General features: G+C 36.4%; 1 protein-coding gene across 1 annotated transcript in view; it reads right to left on the bottom strand.

Annotated features, from left to right (window-relative positions):
* Positions 1-18,444, bottom strand: part of GLT1D1 (glycosyltransferase 1 domain containing 1) — a 57,158-nt gene extending 38,714 nt beyond the window's left edge. Inside the window, exons 1-5 of the mRNA XM_009274369.2 lie at positions 18,398-18,444; positions 15,730-15,831; positions 12,393-12,541; positions 8,506-8,611; positions 3,115-3,166 (exon numbers count right to left, since the gene is read on the bottom strand). Of these exons, the coding sequence (XP_009272644.1) occupies positions 3,115-3,166; positions 8,506-8,611; positions 12,393-12,541; positions 15,730-15,831; positions 18,398-18,444 (456 nt within the window). The remainder of the gene's footprint in view (positions 1-3,114; positions 3,167-8,505; positions 8,612-12,392; positions 12,542-15,729; positions 15,832-18,397) is intronic.
* Between the last annotated feature and the right edge of the window lie 1,394 nt (positions 18,445-19,838).

Here is a 19,838-nt window from a genome sequence, read left to right as displayed (position 1 = left end):
TGGACAGAAAAGAGGTCATAAAAAAAGTGAATAGTCATCAACAAGCGGTTCACAGATGGGAAGGATGCGGTTTCGGAAAATCAGAGTGAATTAACTAAGTCACAAAAACTACATGAACAAGCTGCAAATCCATACATAAATGAAGTGGGGTAAAAATAACGCTGTTTACGCCACAGTGGAAGACTAAGAATATTCTATGGACTTTATCTTTCAAAAGCTATATGAACTTTTGTGTTCAGAGCATTTAAAAATAAGAAAAAATGGTTTAATAGGTTATTTTATTACTTAACATTTCTTGGTCCTTCTCTTACCTATGAATAAGTAGCATTTTAAATTATATCGGATATGAAAAAGCCTTGCAAACAATGGAGATGGCATTGCAAGCTGCAGGCCAACTTCAGAATTTAAAATTGCAGGACAAGTGGGATAGCTGAAATTCAGTGCTAGGACATAGATGCAGCAAAACAGAAGGTGGAAAAAAGCAGATGGGGGCAGAGGGCAGCTTAAACCAGCCTTGCCTCCATAGCTGACATACTGCACAGTTCTGCCTCAAACTCTGGTGGGTGAAGATAGGCTTTTAGTTCCCTAAAACCACTGAGTTTCAAAAATAAGCTTAAGTTAAGCATCTGGTTTCATGCTCTGCTGGACCTTTAATGCCTTACGGTGAGTAAACATAATCCTGCCAGGGCTTGGATCATCAAGAAGAAAATAGCAGGAATACTGTGTAACAGGGCGTACAGATGTATTCACACTTTATAGATCAATTTTCTGTTATCTTCTTTATTTTAAATGGTCTTGAGGAGAATGGAAAAATGAAATGAATGCTAATAAAACTGGCTTAGGTAATTCTTATGCACTAGTTTTACACTACTGAAATAAAACACTGACCATAAGCACAAGATCTTTTACAGTATTTCAAACACACCTGGAATACAGATTATTACAAATGCTGTATTATGTACTTCATAATTAAAGATAATTTATCCAATGTAATAGAAAAGAATTTGTTGGAAGAAACAGCCCTTGAGCACAGTGCAATTGCTTACATGTTCGTAATTTAAATTCTTAATTGACTGTCTAACTCATAAAGCACACATTAGAGGAATAAAGCAGTTCACATTACTGTGAGTTAATATGTAAAAAGTGTTAATATCTGTGACCTAGGTATGGAAAGATGTATTCATACTCTTCACTGTTTGAAAGTGAATGTGTGGCATTTGGTCGCACCCTTTATATGAAGATACAGCTAGAAAAAGAACTCAAAACTCCAGCATTTAAGACACAGGTCAGCAGGTGGTATTTCAGTTTAGGACTTGACAGACTTGCCTCCAATTCACTGTCTGCCACAGACCTTCTCCAAAACACTGAGTGAGTCTCAGAGGCCCGGAGCATAAAGGTGTTTAGGTAAAATCAATCGAAGTTAAGTACTTAAAAACATTTGAGGTGCTGATTTCAAAAGGATTTCAAAGTTCGAGTTTGTTTCTCCTCCTTATACACTGTTACTTTTGTCTTTTTCTTGCATAAGATCTATGGCAGAAGCTGTGCCCTTTCATGTTTACCCATCAGGAATTCATTGTGGTAACTATTAAAACCAAGTTATATTTGTAATGTAAATACCAGATCCTATGTCTGCTCATGTATCTTTTAATGCAAATAGATAAAAAAATCAATTCACGCTGAAACAAAGTATTGAATATCAAATTGTTCTGTTGTGCAAGTTCCACTCTAAGCAATTTTTTTTAGGCAAGGGTGTATTAATGATTATATTATGATGCAAATTAGAACTGAAGAGATACCAAGCAGTTAGTTTCTACTTCTTGCATTTATTGTTCAGCTTCAGCTGATGTTTTACGGGATGAGGTGAGTAGAGCTAACAGCTCGCTGCAGCTGGAAGAGGGTGGTCCTGCCTTCCTCTTTTTATCCCAGTGTGTTGCCCCTTACTGTCAGCCAAACAGTTACCACTTACCCTTCACTGGATCTGGTGCTCATTGCACCTCTCTGTGATCCAGTACAAGTCTTTAGCCAACAAGTTAGTTGGAAAGCTAACCTTGCACAGAAAATCAGCTGGGCTAACAAGCTGGATCAGCAAGCCCTGCTGCCTGTTGTGGAGTTTTTCACAGGTCACCAGTGCAGCCTGACACTATCCAAAAGCACTTCTTGTACTCAAATGACTGGCAGCTCTTTATGGTCTTCCTCCGCTCTTCAGAAATCAGGGTTGAGCACTGTCTACTTCAAGGATTTGTCTCAATTTTCTCCACTGGCAGTCTGCCATCAACTCAACCACGTAAGGGTGAAAATGTTGACCCAGTCTATTTTCAACCAGGAGCATCAGATACTAAAAATAATTGCACTGAATGTCTGAAGTAGACTTGCAATAGAGCAGATGCAATGGTACCTACTAAATGAAGAGAAAAAGAACGAACCATTATTACTCCCAGTTTTTTGCTGGCTAAATGATCTCCTTCAAATACATCGCCAAATGTATTTAACCACTATACTGTTGGATGAAAATAATTTTATTCAGTATTTTTCCATGTATCATTCAGCAGTGTGTTTTGTTTTGTTTTCAGAAGGAGAGATGAGTTTTAAGAAAGTTAAGTGCTATTTTTGTGCTACATATCCCTCAAGGCCTGGTCAACAGGGCTGTATATCACATATTGCTGGGCTTAGCATAGCTTCAAGTTTACCTCTGCAGTTCACCTTAAGAAGTTAATTCTATTTCCAGTTTTGGCAAAACAAGTATTTTCAAATTATGTATTTTTAAGTAAAGCTGTTTAGTGGAATTTTGGCAACATAAAGAAGTTTATTAAATTATGCAAAAAGAAACAATATATGCATATGGCATCAAGAGAGACTCGATAACAACAGCAATGACTATTTTTAAATGTTACAGAGAAGCACTTCCTAAACTGCTGTATACTCTTTTCAAATACTAAACAGCTTTTAAATGCCAGATCTATTTGACCTGTCGAAGTACATAAATATGAAATGCTTTCTCTGAAAGAAATAGAGAATATGAAGATTATTGCAATTCTCTAGCATTATTTAGAAAACATTTTAGGAGAATGCATAGTTGCTAATACTATAAGCATCACCATCATCATGCAAACATACCCACTCTGCTGCTGCCAGTTCCTTCATTTTCACCGTGAAAGCCACTGCAAACCTAGTTAAACGGACAAAAATAGTTGGGATCATCTGCTTAAAGTGTTTAAACATAAAAACAGAAAAGTACTTCAGAAAAAATCTTTATAAGAACGAAGAGCAGAGGCTTATAAAAATCATTACAGATGGAAAGACAGAAAGCAGGCTTTCTATTTGTTTTACCAGAAAATACTGGTTAAACAAATGGTATCTCATCAGGCTTTACAACTTAGAGCTCTTGGGGAGTTAAAGTGAGGATTTCTTAAATTAAGAGAAAACCCAAATAATGGGACCATCCCCCAGTTTATGTAGATTAATATATACAGCTGCAGTAGTGAGTTAGCATTTCCTGTTTCTACATCATTGCAATTTGCAACAGCCCTCTTCACAACCAGAAAGCTAGGTAAGAAGGATCTTCAATCCAGTTACTTTCATGCTAATGTTGTTTGACAATACCCAGTCCCACTATTTGCAACTCATTACAACTGAGTTTAATTCAAATGAGCAGATGGATTTTTTTAAACCTTTCCCCAATGTTCTCTCCTTATTTCTAGGTAGTCAAAGCTGTCAATGACTAACAAAAATCTGAGAGACCAAAATGTTATTCTTCAGGAAAAATAACAGAATTAAATAAACTAAAGAAGAAGAAAGATGAGCCAGTGACTGGGCTTCAACTCTGGAATCTCACAGACTTGGGACACAGAGCTCTGTAGCTCTGAATGTTAAGCATCTGCAGTGGAGATGAAATTTGCAGACACCTGATATTCCTTTATAATAGGGAAGAATTGGGTGCCCAGAAATGAGATTTACCACAGTCATCGTTTCAGGCAAAGAGACCGTTACACTAGCCAGACATAATACTGATAGAAGGGCATTTTGACCGTTCTCTGGTTAAGACTTTTCTTTGTTATGAGAAGGGCATTTAAATGAATGAACTGTAGAATAGTATATGAACACCATCTACTCCTCCTCTGTAATGCATATAAATCATAATGCCAAAGTAAGAACAAGCAATCAAAAGTGTACTTGAATAACTTAATGGCTAGGGTTTTCATTTGGGAGGGAGAAGAGAATTCTATTCCCAAGCTTACTTCCACTTTTTCCCTTACGGCTTTTTATAATGGCTCATCCGGACTTCTACTTGTGTGCCTTTGAGAAATGTATGTAGTACGCTATCATTCCACATAACAGAAGGGTTATGTCAGAGACCATTTAAAAGCAGCATTGATATGAACAGTTTTCATTTTGGGGTGTCTCATTACAGAGAGACTTCAGCCACAGAAGTCTGATTCCTTAACACACTAGATAAACAAGTTATTCTTACTGGGAGCTTGGTGTAATACCAAGAAGTCATATGAGATATTTTTATGGAGTCAGAGTTAATAAAGAATCCCTGTTCAGAAGAGATCTTAAGAACATGCTGGGCTTTAATGTAGCTTTTAAGTTGTGATGAAATATAAACACATGCTTTAATTGTTCTTAAATGGAACTTTAGTGGAACTTAACTGGAACCACAAATGGGACCATTTCTGAAGACTATCAGTCCTGTGGAATAAAAATATTTGAACGCCTCCTTCATATAAGACATAATGTGGCTGCTCAGCAAGATTCCTTTTTTTTAATTGCTTTTAAAGATACTGAACATAAAACAGAGGTTATCACATATTACACTTATGATTCGGTGTTTCTCTTCCATAGCATTAATGTAGTGTTTCTGTCCTGAGCCAACCCTATGACATCTCAATGGTTAGAGTTGAAGCACATTGCTAAGTCACACCCAGAACAGTGCTTTTCCATTGGAGATGTTATGTTATAATTTGAGGACATGAAATTACAGTCATTCATGAGAAGTCACATAAATGCTGAATTATAACTCCTACTTTTGTTTGTTGAAACAAACCTTATCCCCATACATTTGTTTTGTAGTATCTGCTTTATGGTACTACAATGAATTTCACATACACAACTTGACAGCTTTAAGGTTATTAAAGCCTTTGCAAATGCTTGTTTTGTCAAGTTGCACATGCTCCCTTTCCAGTTTTTGCAATTATACTTTCAATACATCACATTAACAAGCAGAAAAAACTGTTGCTCCAAGGTCTACAAAACACTGTTCAATAGAAAAAATACCCTAGAGGAGTATAACCACCATTTAGAGGAATTTGATTAAAAATGAAACACTCATTATAAAGCTAGACAGTGTTCAATACTTTGTTTTATGGAATGTGGTGGTATATGGTACTGGACAAGTAATCTACAATTCCTGATACTTTCTGCTTAGAACCCTGCAATCAATAAAGGAAAAAAAAAAAAAATCAATGTTTCTTTTAATAACTATGCAATGAATAATACTGGTGATAATACTGGAGAAGAGATCCATTCAGAATAACTTTTAGAAAACTGAATTACTTTTCCCGTAGCAGAGAAAATATTATGAACTGCATAAGGATGCAGTAACATACTTTGAAGCGTCATAGGAAATCCAAGCTACTAAACTATACTTCAAGTTCCTAACTTAATTATCATTAAAAAAAACATTCAGTAAAGCAGTTTTTGCATAAGCTATATTAGCTTTATTTGTGACAGATCATATTTTAAACACAGAACTGCATCAAATGGACACACTCAGAGATTCTGTTTTTATATACTTTTCATTTTGCACAGTGCTGAAATTTAACTGACACATTAGATACCTTTTTTCTCTTCCTTCAGACCTGTTTAAAAAATAACTTCTGATTATTTGATAAGAAATGTATACAAGTATATAAATTTTGTCTCGAATGGGGCCTTAAGTTGCTTTTCAACTACAAGTCACACTAAGATGTAAGAACATGCCCTAATGATTTTTCAATGAACGTGATTAAGTGCTGTCTTTAAAATCTGTTTACCTACCACATTTTATAGGGCACTCTAGACAGAACAGCGTATCTATGCCAGCGTTAAGTTAGCCAATAATAGCTAGAACATACAGTGGTATTAGCAAAGATAAAACTACAAGATATAAGCCTGCTCCTGATTCTGTATGCATTTCCTCATTGCTAACATGAACCAAAATCCATGCTGCCGTATCTGAACCACTGTAGTTATCTGTCTTAGCTAGAACGCTGTGATGAATGAACAGAGATAGCATCCTGAGCAAGCTCTGTTCAGCAAGGAATTTAAGCTCTTCTAGAGTAAGTATGCAAGCAGTACCACTGGATCTGATAAGACGTTCCAGATGCTTAAATTTTATCTCACCTTGTACACTCAGGGACCCCTTCGCTTATGCAGAGCTCAATTCTGGAGTGATGACTCTTCAGAGTACTCAAGTCACCAGAAGCTCAGTCCCAGTATAGTTCCATGAGGCTGAGTGACCTGCTGTAGCAACTTACTGCCACCAAAAAGACATCCTTCTCGTACCCTTCCACAAGCTGACTTTACTTATTAAAGGGGTAGAAAACTAACCCAGGAAAAAAGCGCCAATTTTATGCCATTTAGTGAGTTAAACCTGCTCAGAAAGCAGTCCAATCCTGGCACAAGGAAGGGTCGATCAGACAGCCACAAGCATGAGAAAGGAAAAGGAGAGGAAAAGAGGTAGCAGCAGAGCCATCCCTGCCATCAGAGAGCTATTACACTGGTTACACCTGAAGTGACAACCTTAGCCTCTATCTTGATAAGGCTTAAGCTATCTATTAAATTAATTTCATCCACTGGAAGCTTTACATACATAAAATGCTTTCATTTCCAATAAGAAAAGGGCTTAATGGCCCATCATGGACATGATCAAACACTGTTGAAGTCAACAGATCTTTGGATCAAGCAGAAGGAAACTTCTTTTCTGGGGATGTTGAAACAATGAGAAATGCTGCAAAAACCTTTTTGGTTTTTAGTCATTTTCTCTGATTTCTGATCAGTTCTTGAACTACATTTGATGACTACACTGACATGTCACTGGGACTTTTCCAGACTTTAAAAAACCCTGAAAATATTCCCTTGTCAATTCACCTAAAAAACTGAGAGAATTTGCTTAAAGACTTTTCCATCTCTGCTTCTTTGTTCATGTATCTAGAGAAAGGATCACATTAGCAGGAAAAAAGAATTAAAGCTCTTTATACTTGAGTCACCTGCCTTTCAATCAAGCACTTGGTCCACAAACTAAATGCGAGGCCTCCGAGAACAGGTTTGATTCTGTGATGCAACAGAACAAATGCCAGTTATTTTCAGTTGTCGTTTCACTTAAGTCAAACTGCTGGGCACCTTGGTCTGTATGTACAGGTAGCACTTAATGCATAAAATGTTAGTTCCAATACAGAACATTTTATATATTTGAATATATGTAACATAAACCAGAATTTACTAAGAAACAGAGGTTTTAAAAAAAACAACTTGGAGCAACATTTAGCACTTCTGGCACAGGGCCTTGGCAAATGGCCAACCTTGTTTAGGCTAATACTATTACTACAGTAAGATTTAATGAGAATATTCATACCTCCACCGCTAACAAAGATTTGCTATTTAAATAATCATACCTCCACCACTAACTCACCATTAACCACCTCCACTACTAAAGATTCACTATTTAAATACCAAATATCAGTCATTTCATGGCCAGGATAGTTCTGTACAAATGAGAACTGTATGGATATTGTTGGAGATACTTAGATGTGCATTTCTTTACCTAAATCTCTGCAAATATAAACAGTCTAAAATAATTTTGATAAGAAATTAGAACTTGATTGCATAAAATTGTATCCATTACAAACATGTCAAATAAACCAGTCAAGTTGCTACAGTCCACAATTACACTAACCATCAAAGGCTGTCTTTATAATGTCTACTCATAAAGTAGATTATTCTACAGAGCAATATGCTGCCAAATCCCAGGTTAAGTATTATTGCTATTATTCTTCTCATTTCTTTTACCTGCCTTAGAATTTTATAACCTCATCACATGCATAATTCTATTATTCTAGGAAATAGTTATGATTCAGTAGACAAAGGACAGGATTAGTTAGCAAGAGCACAGATTTCATTAGCTTTTAATGGGATTTGAGTCTTTTTAAAATTCACAGCCCAAGAGACCAAGTTTCAGCACTACCTCTGCCAACTCTTACATGGACAAATACGATAAAATGATTGTAACAGAGGAAATATAAAATAAAATATAGTCTGTAGGCAGTCTATTCATGAAGAAACTGTTCTACCTCCATCACTGAATCATAAAATAATATGTAGTGATCACAGGGATTTCAAGTAGTCTATGCTTTGTCCGCTGGCCTACACATCTCCCAGTGATTCCAACCATTTATGGAACAGTTCCTAAAAGATCTGCCATTACAAAAATGCGATTTCCTGTCATAAACCTTCCACACATGCTTTTACCTGGCTTCTCCTAGCACTGCTCCCATTACCCGATGTTTCTCTTCACATTTGGTATCTTCATTTACATCTGTCCCACCAAAGATGATTCCAAAAGGAATTCTGCTACCTGCAAAGCAATGACTACAATGAGAAGTTAACCAACATGTCAAAGTAGTGACTAGAAGGGGACGTTAAGAGTGAAAAAGTATATTGATAATACTGTATCACATATGTAAGCAAAAGCCTTTGAAAAAGAAACCTGGAGAAACCTGAATTTTTACGGTTTTGGCACTGAAAAAACCCATACAGTAACTATGTACTTTCACAGCATGTCAGTCTGTTGTGTAGCTATGAGATTTTCTTTGCCTTTTCCATGCTTAGTAAACACAATCAATTAGTTTCTACACTTGGCAGCCCACCAAATGACATGCATATATATATATATAGTTTCTACACTTGGCAGCCCACCAAATGGCATGCATATATATATATGTTCAATGTTATTCACATTTTAGTAAGATGCAGTATTGCAAAGTTTGGTCCCAGGTACCTAGCCTCAGCCACTCATTCACTGCCCCCTCAAGCATTCCAATACAGTGGTTTGGGCGACCATCCTGCAAAGTTGGTTACTGATTTTTTATTTTTTTTTTTAAATATTGACTTCCGAAGACAATTTTACTGCTACAGAAAATGTAGATGGAGCCACACCATTGGAAATGGTCACCAATTAAATAAGGCAGTATATGTGAACCTGCAACAAAAATATTTTTTTGCCTAATTCCATCCCAAAAGATGGATCTGTGTTTATAGTTGGTTGTTCCAAGACCACCTGTGATCACCCAAGTTACAAAAGTTGTTTTAGAATGCCTTACAGTGCTCAGAACAGTAAGAGCAGAGGAAGGCATGCTGGCTGTGGGACAGTCTGTGCACAAGACCTTATCAACATTCAAATTTTAGAGTATCAACAAAAGCATATCTATCCTAGTGGTGTCTGCACTCTGGTAAAAACCTAGTTTTGATACACAGCATCAGTATAAATTCATATTTGCATAAGGGTATATTTGCCACCAAAACAGGGTAGAGTAGCACTTCTATGCTAACAGTGGCTGGATTTACATGGATGGACAAGGCCAGAGACTACTTAGATGAAAATATCAGTGTAAGATTTCTTTCTAATCTGGAGTCAGGTTATTTTTAGTAACTTACAAGTTACCAGTAATGTTCTCCCCTTTAACTAATCAAGATGGCAGGCAATAATGTTTACTGTTGATTGTTTCAGCACTGAAAACAGTGGTCAGTTTTACACCACATTAAGCTAACAAATAACAACCTCATGGTGGCTAATTACTACATGCAGAACACAATTTTAAATTCCAAATGGGACTGCAGTTTTGCAAAAGAAACAGTCTCCAGTAAGACAGCCTACAAAACCTGCCATTAAGGTGATCGGTTTTGTGGATTTTGCAGAGTTCTGTTAGCTGTAACAGATGAAGCCAAGGTTTCCTTCTGCCTGTGAACAAGAATAAGCAGTTAGGCTGTATTGCCACTACACACTGTGTACCAAGAAAGGCAGAAAATATGCTTTGATTTTTCCCTTTTGCTATCAGATGGAAGGGGAGAGGGATCAAGGATTCAGTAGACAACACTGTCCTCAGCAGTGGACCAACGAGCAGGGTGCTAGAGGTTACTGTGTTGATGGAGGTTCTTCCTTTTGAGAGATAACATAACTGACCTTGAACGTTCGTGGCTGTGAGAACTATCGGTGACACTTTCTACAGCTACCCACAGTGTCTTAGGGGGTGGGGGGGAAATTTTAGGTTAAATTCAGTGAACTCTCATAATTAAAATTCATGGTTAAAAACAAGCAAATAAGGAAATCTTAAAGAAAATGAGGAATGAAATAAATATGTTGATAAAGACAGAAAACATACTATATGTTTCACATTTATATTTGAAAGTTAAGTGAGTTGTAAGATGAGGATTTATTAGCATTGCTAATTTCCTCATTACTAAATGAAAGAACAAACAAAAAGAATGAAAGACTAATTGCCATTCTGGCTACTTAAAGACTCCTTCGCATTTTTAGATACTATACTCTAATGTTTGTAGGTGAAGAGAATTAATGTGCGCTATCAAAGCACCACAGCACTAATCTTCAAGAGACTGACTTTCTGCAATACAATATAAAATATATACTGCCTTTCTAATAAATAAAAAAGTAAATAATTATTATGCCATCTATTACATGTGTTGATCATACATCCCCAATCATGTAAACAAAGTTTCCAGGATGAGGCCCAAAAGATTGGTAGTATGGTAGTAATGGTAGTATGACTGTAATCGCTAAATTTCTTTAAGGTATTTCTTAATATAGGGTATGGAAAGATTAAATGTTACAAGAATCAGGAATGTCCTCTGAATCACTTTTTTCCTTCAAGAAGTCTACAATAACTTTTACACTTTGACTAGTATCATCTCAGCAATCATACTACTTACTGTCTTGCTTTTCACAGATTTCTGTTTTATTTTTCTTTCAGTTATTGCAGATGCTTTTTGGAACACTGTGACTTATTTAAATTACTGAGCTTTTGTAAATCATTCAAGTATCAGGCTTTGTATCACTTGGGTACACTTTGACTAGTATCATCTCAGCAATCATACTACTTACTGTCTTGCTTTTCACAGATTTCTGTTTTATTTTTCTTTCAGTTATTGCAGATGCTTTTTGGAACAGTGTGACTTATTTAAATTACTGAGCTTTTGTAAATCATTCAAGTATCAGGCTTTGTAGATCACTTGGGATTTTGAAAAGCTAATAGCAACAGCATTCGGGCAGTGCTATGCAAGTCAAAACTGCAATAAAGTTTTACAGTAAACATTTAAAATCCAACCTTATTTTTTGTTCCTTAGCAAAAAAAAGAGAAAGTTCTAAGACCTTCCATAAGCCTCCTCCAAAACAATTCCAGGTCTTGTCACAAAAACAATCATCTCTATATTCCAACAAGAGAAGTCTTAATACATATGTTAGTAGAGCTCATCTTACAGAATTATTTTTTTATTGGTATTCTAGGATCCCTAGTGAAATCAGAGCTCCATTGTAACAAAAGAGACACAAGTATGCCAGACATAATTCAGGCTTTCTGAAAACCCACCAGCACAAATTGCAGGGGGACTTCTGAAGTCTGAAAACTAGCACAACACAACTTATACTGAGATCTGATGAAAGTATCAAATTATGTACCTTTGTCCAAGTGAATAGATTTGTACAATACAAATGTGATCTCAAAAATGGATACACACTTGCAATTTCAGTAGGTGACAGTATCTGTAATTTTGAAAGCCAGTGCTTCTAGTGTATCATTAACGACAAGCTAAATTTTGGTTTACATGGCTAGATACAATAGAAAATGTTATTATTTGTCTGATAACATCCTGTCTCCTACAGTTTAGCTGGCGTGAACAACATCTCAAAGTTATTTCATGTCCATAAAACCCTGACTCATTTTTGAGCAGAAAAATCAAATCAGCCTCTCTGCTTTCTTCATTTGACCTCAGCTATACTTAGTCAAGCCACTGTCCTCTGAAAGAACACATTTGCTGAAGGTATTTTAATGTTAATGTAAGGCTCTTATCTTAATGTAGTTAAAGTAACTATGTTTCATAAAGTTAATTATGAAATGCACTATGTGCTTTAAAAGTATATTTATTTAGTTCTCTCCTCTCTGGATCAGCTCTCCCAGAGAAAGATTTTCAGCATTTCCGAATGTTTGTTGAAGTGGATAAACAGAATAACTACATTACCTATAGGTTTATACATTTATAGACAATTATAACTATTTGTATTCATTCGCTTCTCTTTCAGTACCTTTTAAAGAGGTGTTTTTATGGCAAAATAGAAAGAGGATTACCTTGCAGAAGTCTGCCTCCTTTATAAAGATGAATGGCCAGGGCTGCATCAAACTTGTCTGCGGAGGCTAGATTTGCTATTTCAGTTGGACTTTCATACATGAAAGCATCTTTAAGAACACAGATATGACCTGCAGCATGCAGATGATTCCTTCATTATCGGAAGAAACAGAAAAAGAATAAAAAAAGATACTATTAATGTTGTAGCCGTGCCAGTATATTAAATAAGCTTAATCAAAATGTTTTTCCTTAATAATTTTTGCTCCGACATTTACCTTTATGCTAATTTTGTTAAAGCAACCATGGGGCTATTTACAAGTTGGGTTTTTTTTTCCTGGAAAGTATTTGTTACCATCACCATTGTGAAGCCACAGTCACACTGCTAAGCAACATAATCTGCATCCATTTTAAGGCCCAAGCCTACAAATTACCAGCACCACCTCTGGAAATCAGCAGAAGTGAAGCATGATCAGGATCTTTCCTGATTGAGCTTCAGCTCAATATACTGAAAAGACTCCTTTTGAATTGAGTGTGTTAGACCTTGGTCTTAGGGATTCTCAGATCCTTGTTCTGGAGGAAGGACACCAAGTGAAGAAAACACAAATATGTCCAGCTAATCAATGCTATTAAAAATATATAGAAATACATGCAAAAAAATGAATACATAAATAAAACTGGAGAGTTGAAATTGTATTCCCTTTCTGTTTGATTGTGGGTTTAATTACTTCTTTAGTTACCCGTTTGCAAAACAGGCACAGGATAATTGATGCATAAGAAAAAAACTACACAAAAGCAATTACACAAATACTTTCACAGTCTTTTTTTAAAATCTCAATTGCTAAAAAGAAAAAAAACCCACAACAAAACTCACCTATTCTACTGTCAGCTTACCTATTCATCTTTATATGCAAGTGGTTCCTCAAATTAAAACATTGATTAAAAGGCTGCCAAAGTCAAGAAACTGATTGGTTACAGGGAACTTTACTTTAGGCGTTTCAGTGAGCTTTGTTTTAGTCTTTTCTTTTATACACTAGGCTCATAACTTCTCCCACCAAAACCAGAATCAATTAGCAATGTTTCCAATGACATCAGCCAAAAAACATACAGGAGAAAATCCATGTTTTGATAGAAACTAGCGCACTGTATCTGCTGTCATGTTGTGTTTACATTTTCAATATTACAAAAAGACCACAAGAATGTTTTCTGCTTAACACATATTGTTCCAGTTGATTTATTTCTCATAGAATATTAATTGTTCCGGCATTAAAATCCTGCTAACTCAATAGCTTCTTGGATAATGTCGTCTCTTTCCTTTCCTGATCATTTCATATCCTCCCAAGGAATGTAATTTTCTGTCCTGCAGAAGTTAGTCATTACTGCAGAAATTGGTGCTAAAAATGTTGTAAAATGTCTTGAGGCCTTGGAAGGAATGTACTAGCACTATATCAGACAGAGCTCCATTGGCACAACATATGGTGCTGTATTTCTTCCTTATTCTAAAAAGAAACTCATTTTACTTTTAACTTCGCCGTTTGAAACAAGATCAATAAAATATAATAAGTACTAATAAATAATAAAATACAGACAGATTGTAAGCGCCTTATTTACACTGTTGAGCAATTATTTACATCAGTTGTCCCATGAACTCGTACCAAGTACCTGCTTGCCTTTTGAAAGAGGCTCTCAATTTACATCTAAATAATGATGCCCAAATCTCACAGCTGTGGAAAGAAAATCTCTCGGGCAAATACTTGGGATACTTGTGCATGCACTCCATAATTTCACAGGTGCTCATTAAATAGTCTCAAAGAATTTTTTCCCATCAGTATTCCAATTACCATTAATCACTATCATGTACAAGCAATATGTTTGCATATTACAATTAATTTGAAAATAACTCTCTCAGGACATCAGGAATCAAGAAACTCACCTAGGAATTTCAATCTAAAGCATCTCTTTTTTTAATACACTAGGAATGAATAATACTTTTCCTTTCCTCCGCAGTTTCCACAGCTCCAGATCTCACAGCTGAATGACAGCTGTTTCTGCAGTAGATAGAGGGGGACTCCCTCAAGTGTTCCAAAGGCTCGTAAACTGTGGATTATCTCTATTACTTCAATTTTTTTTCTACACATGACGACTCAGGAGCATGTAAAAAATTTGCATACAGCTTAAGAAGGAAAAATTATCAAATTATTCCCAAAATAATTTGAATTCCCAGATGTAAAGAGGCCTTAATCCCATAAACATACCATTGAGTTCAATATGATTAGTCACAGGCTTCAGATTATGCATATATGGAAATATATGTGCGTAGAAGTAGTTATTGGGTAGTATTTAAGTACTGAAATTTACACTGATATTTTCATATTTTCTAAATGACTTTTCATCTTTATAACCAAAAAAAAAAGCAGACTATGATTTTCACACATATGCTGTTATCAAGGAACATGATAAGAGGGTGCCGCAAAGCTATTGCAGGAGACTTTTTTTGAAGGCTGATCTGTCTATGAAGTCACAGATGTCCCTGAATTGAGCCAAGACAGAAGAGATACATTACCCATATCTTTTCTCCTCCTGGCAACTGTGTATTCACATTATTTTGCCATTTCATAAACAAATACTTTCTGAATGAAAAATAAAAATGAACACGTCTCCTGCTGTCTGTGAATCTAAGACAACACTGAAAATGCTAAATCTCAAGGCTACATTTTCTCTCTATCACAATTTTGTATGTGGTAGATAAATTTCCAAGTAAGTGTCTTAACTACTGGTAATTATCGCTTGGATCCAGAATTTGCCTTGCTCTGCCATATCTTTCCCTTCTACTGAACTCTCATGGAAGCCAATGCCACTACCTGGGGAGAACAGTATTTCTAAAAGGGAGTTTGGCTGTCAGAGTCCAGATTTTGGGTGTTTCACTAGAAAGTAACCAAACAGGGAAAACTTCAGTCATTCGGTAAGTTTGGAAGATCATTTCTTAGAGTACATTATATTAGCCACTGCTTACACTGTGATATTTATACACATCTCAATATTGGACAAAATATTTCCCAGCCCCACTGATTTTAGTCTTCAGGGAATTCATCTTTTTTGTTGTATTTTCTACACTCTTTGGAAATCGTGAGGCTTGTAAGTGAAACTTGGTAAGTGTCTGCTCTGGATCTATACTGTATGCAGAGAGATAGTGCTAAAAGGTACAAACCTTTTTGGCACGTTTTCACTTTATTAAAGATTTCTACAGAAAAACATTTTTCTCTAACACAACTGTGAAATACCAGGTGATGTTTTACAATGTTTTCTTTTTTATTTCCTACATTATTGATCACTACTACTCACTTATCCTGGCTAGCAGTCATCCCTCCTTCAACCTGAATCTGCAGTTCACAGGTCTTCATATACACAAACAGTTTTATAGTTCCAAACACAGCGTGGCTGAAGCTAAGACACAAGCAAGTTAAAAGTATGCTTACTTCTAAAGTATTATAGTTTTGAAAATTGATTTATTTTCAGTGATGTCTTCCTCTCAAAAACATTTATGTTCTAATTTTCAACTGATATTTCAATGGAATTACTTGCAGACAAAGAATGTTTGATTTCCAAAAAGTTCCTGGTAGGTAGATACACTGACACGTCTTGAACGGCACAAAATAGGCTTCATCCAAAAATATTAATTATCTCTTTCCCTAGGCTGTCTATTCTGTAAAGCAGCTGTGCATCAACTACTGTTAAATCTATACAGCACAATTCAAAGCTTATTAAGTGAGCAGAGTCACTTCCACTGCCTCTTCTGAAACTTGGCCAGAGCTGAATACTTGCAATTCCTACTGAAGTTGATCGAATTACAAGAGTTGAAACCCTACTTGATCTTCTCTGTTTTCTTGGTCAATTATCTTAATTTTTTTCATACTCGTTAAAGCAAAGTATTCTTCATTTTATTTCTCTCTCAAACTTCTCCTTTAAACAACACAGACAACGTGTGTTGGCATGAATGAAGTATGAATAAAATACACTGTGAATAAAAGCAGAAATTAAAAATGTGAGCGAAAATGGGGAGAGAATCCTTCTGTCTCTATGTTCTGAAGTCAGTAACTGTTCTTTGGAAGGACAAAATAACTCTTCAAAGTTTAATCCTGCCTTATAAATAGGTCTAGCTGTGCAAAACATTTTGGGATGCAGCATACACCAAGTGCAGACCATGTAAATGATTGCATCTCAGTTCCCAAGGTGGAGGATGAACGCCTGCCTTGCAGCTGTCCTGCTCCGGGAATGGCCACGCAAACAACGGCAGGAATTTACTAGCACCTGTGCAAACAGACATAGGTAGGTAAAAGACCTCTTATGATCTACCATGAAGAGAAGAGGATCTTCTGCTGTACGAGTGCTCTTCTGTGTGATTTTAATGGTAGCAGATAGGGTAAGACTAAATAGAAGAAAAGTTGGGGCTCAGCATTACTCCAGTAAATGTCTAAGCTGAAAAACAGTTGTGAAGAGGAATGATAAGCATTATTGAATTTGTGGGTTTAATTCTCTTGCAGTTGATTACCTGGAGATTTACAGAATGGCTATCTCAACTGTCCCATTTCAAATGAAAACTGAAACAATCTCTCCCTCTCCCAAAGGTATTTACATATTGACAAAATACTTCATCTACATCTTTCTAATTAATTAGAAGATTTAATTAATTCCAGATTTCTATTCATCCTTACTACCAAGTAATAAAAGATGAACAGAACATTTCAAGGAGCAGAGAAGATTCATTTATTTTCTTTCCTAACACCCTCTTTGATCTCATTTCTAAGGCTGGAGAATGGCAGCCTAAGCAATGACTTTTGCTCAGTGTTTTGTTCTCTACTCATTGCTCATATTTTTAAGGTGATTAAAAATTATGCAAACCAATACAAATAAAGCCCACAGCACATTCATTATATCACTTGTTTTAGCAAGCTGATTGCTAGCCAGATTAGATACTAGTATCTTTGTCGCCAGTTACTTTAAACTCAGGAAATTAGTATCTTATTTATGAAAAGATGAAGCAGTTACAGGAACAGCTATAACATCATAAACATAGTATACCCAGTGATATTAAGCCATAAAATTAATCTATGCTGGCAAGTGTCCAACCTGGAGACAACTTTGTTGTTTCATTTATACTTAACCAAAAGTTGCCATGGTTCAATATAAAAAAAAGATTGAAGAAATAAATCCACCAGCATGTACGCAGATACAACTGAAGCCAAATATTAATTGGAATATATATTTTCTGTGTATTAACCCATATGCTACAAAGGTTACCCCATGCACTTAACCTCAGGTATGACAGATTAGTGTGAGAAGTGACGTGCCCAAGCCTTTGGCCATACATGTAGATTTATTTTTTTTTTTAAATGGCATAAAGTCTTAAGAAAACCGGTATTAGATGGAAGTATCTGCATAGGATGGTTTTAGTGATAGCTGTCACTTGACTAGCCTTTTAGTCAGGAAGACGGATTTAATTGCTAGCTACTCTTTACTTTTTTTCCTGACCAGACTTTTTTTTTCCCCCGGAACAGGCTCATTTATATTATTACTATAAATAACATTTATGGTAGGTGATAAGATAACAACTGAACATGACCTAGGTTACTGACTCTCAAACACTATTTCTGTTAGAATCCTTTATCCACCTTTATTGTGAACGTGAATTAAATTAACCTTTCACTCATCATTTTCTTTGTTTGAAGGTCTATGTGCATGAGAAAGCAGCATCCACTTTGCGTAAGGTATGCCTATAAAGCAGCAGGATGCTAAAGCAAGTTGGTGTACTCTACACAGATCGCTGCAGATGTGTTCACATAGCTGCAAATGATTGCCTTAACATGGTAATATGTTAAACCATCTGCCAACTGAGCTGTTGCATCTCACCAAGTCTATGCCCTCTTTCATACTAAAACACATTATCTTAGGCCGCCATGCACGAGCCACAGCTGGAGAAGGCTAACCAAAATTGCTGGTTACCGTGACTCACGTAAAGGCACCTTGCTGAACCAGTGCCTCGATGCAGTATGCACACATGATCGCAATCAATCTCAGTGTAGTTAAAAGACAATTTGAAATAATATGAGGACATTTGTTTGTCTGGCTTATTCAGGCTTAGTTTAACTAGAAATAATGCAAAACCTGCTTTCCGCTAGATTACCTCTGAATTGCTCCACAGTCTAAAAGTTTGTCTGACTTCCCTCAAAGTTGAAGATGAAGGTAAGTGAATATTTAATTTGTAAAAGTAGAATAAATAATCTTATGGAGGAAGAATGAGCATTGATGTCCCCAAAAATAACTAGTTTTGTATTATCCAGTGAGAGCAAAAGGTCAGAGATAAAAGGAAATGCAGAATGCCACACAAACCACCACACATGAACTCTGTGCTGACATGTACAGGTATAAAAATGTGTATTATAAAAATAAGAACATATTTATCTCAACATTTTATTAATAATTATTGTTTTAAAATACAGAAAACTTCAGCTTTCTCTGGTCTTTATGCTCCATTTGCTTTATATCTTCAATGCCTGGGTGACTGACCTGAGGCAGCAGGTATGTTCTACTGCTATCTTATACAATACAGTAGTCCTGCACGAATCTAAGACTAAACTTGGTATGACACAACCAGTGTGAAAACCTAAACAATGTCAGAGGACTATTTCTACGCATAACATTGAAAGTGTGATAATACGCACATCAAGGTCGGGGAAAACGTGTAACAGCAGAAGGCTATCCCAAGAGATTCGTCCTAAGAAAAACAACTAACTGTGGATGACTCTTTGACAGGTAAGAAGCAACCAAGTCCTTATTTCAGGCCTCAAAAGGACAAAACCATTGGGAAATTGTTTCATTTTTATGGCGCCTTTTTTTTTTTAAACAAAGCTCACGTGCACAGCAAAGCCCTCAGAAATGCTGTCAGCCACATCCTTTTTCCACATCATAGAAGTAGTTAAATGGGGGCATTAAGAATATTTATGCAGTTCTGTCAGTCCAAACAATTTCAAAGCACTACCAGTTCATGTCCATAATCCCCATGAGATCTGCATGTTGAATCCCCACAGCAAGGGCGCTAACCGGAGTAGCTCTTGCACAACTGCTGCTCCAGGATGGCTCCTGTACAGACCCTTATTTCAGAGCTCCCAGAGCCTACTGCTCTGGGCACTGACTTCTCATCTTATTCTGGGTGTTTTGCAAAGCGGGCAGCCCTTAGGAAATCTGCTGCACCACTGACTAACGCCGGTTGTGCAAGGGCTCTGTGGGGCAGCTGGTGAGGGGACCTCTGCTCTTGGCTTGTCAGCCTGGGTCACCCTGCAAGTGCGAACTGCTCCTGTGCCAGCAAACTGCCCTGAACAGAAAGGCCTTTTGTTTGGTTTTTGTTCTTTTTTTTTTGGGGGGGGAACCCCTCGGCTACCCCTCTCCCTTACTCC

Source organism: Aptenodytes forsteri, unplaced genomic scaffold, assembly GCF_000699145.1.
Source record: "Aptenodytes forsteri isolate BGI_AS27 unplaced genomic scaffold, ASM69914v1 Scaffold79, whole genome shotgun sequence".
Taxonomy (NCBI): Eukaryota; Metazoa; Chordata; class Aves; order Sphenisciformes; family Spheniscidae; genus Aptenodytes; species Aptenodytes forsteri.
Note: the sequence above shows the minus strand (reverse complement) of the source record. Positions and strands in the feature narration are given on the sequence as shown.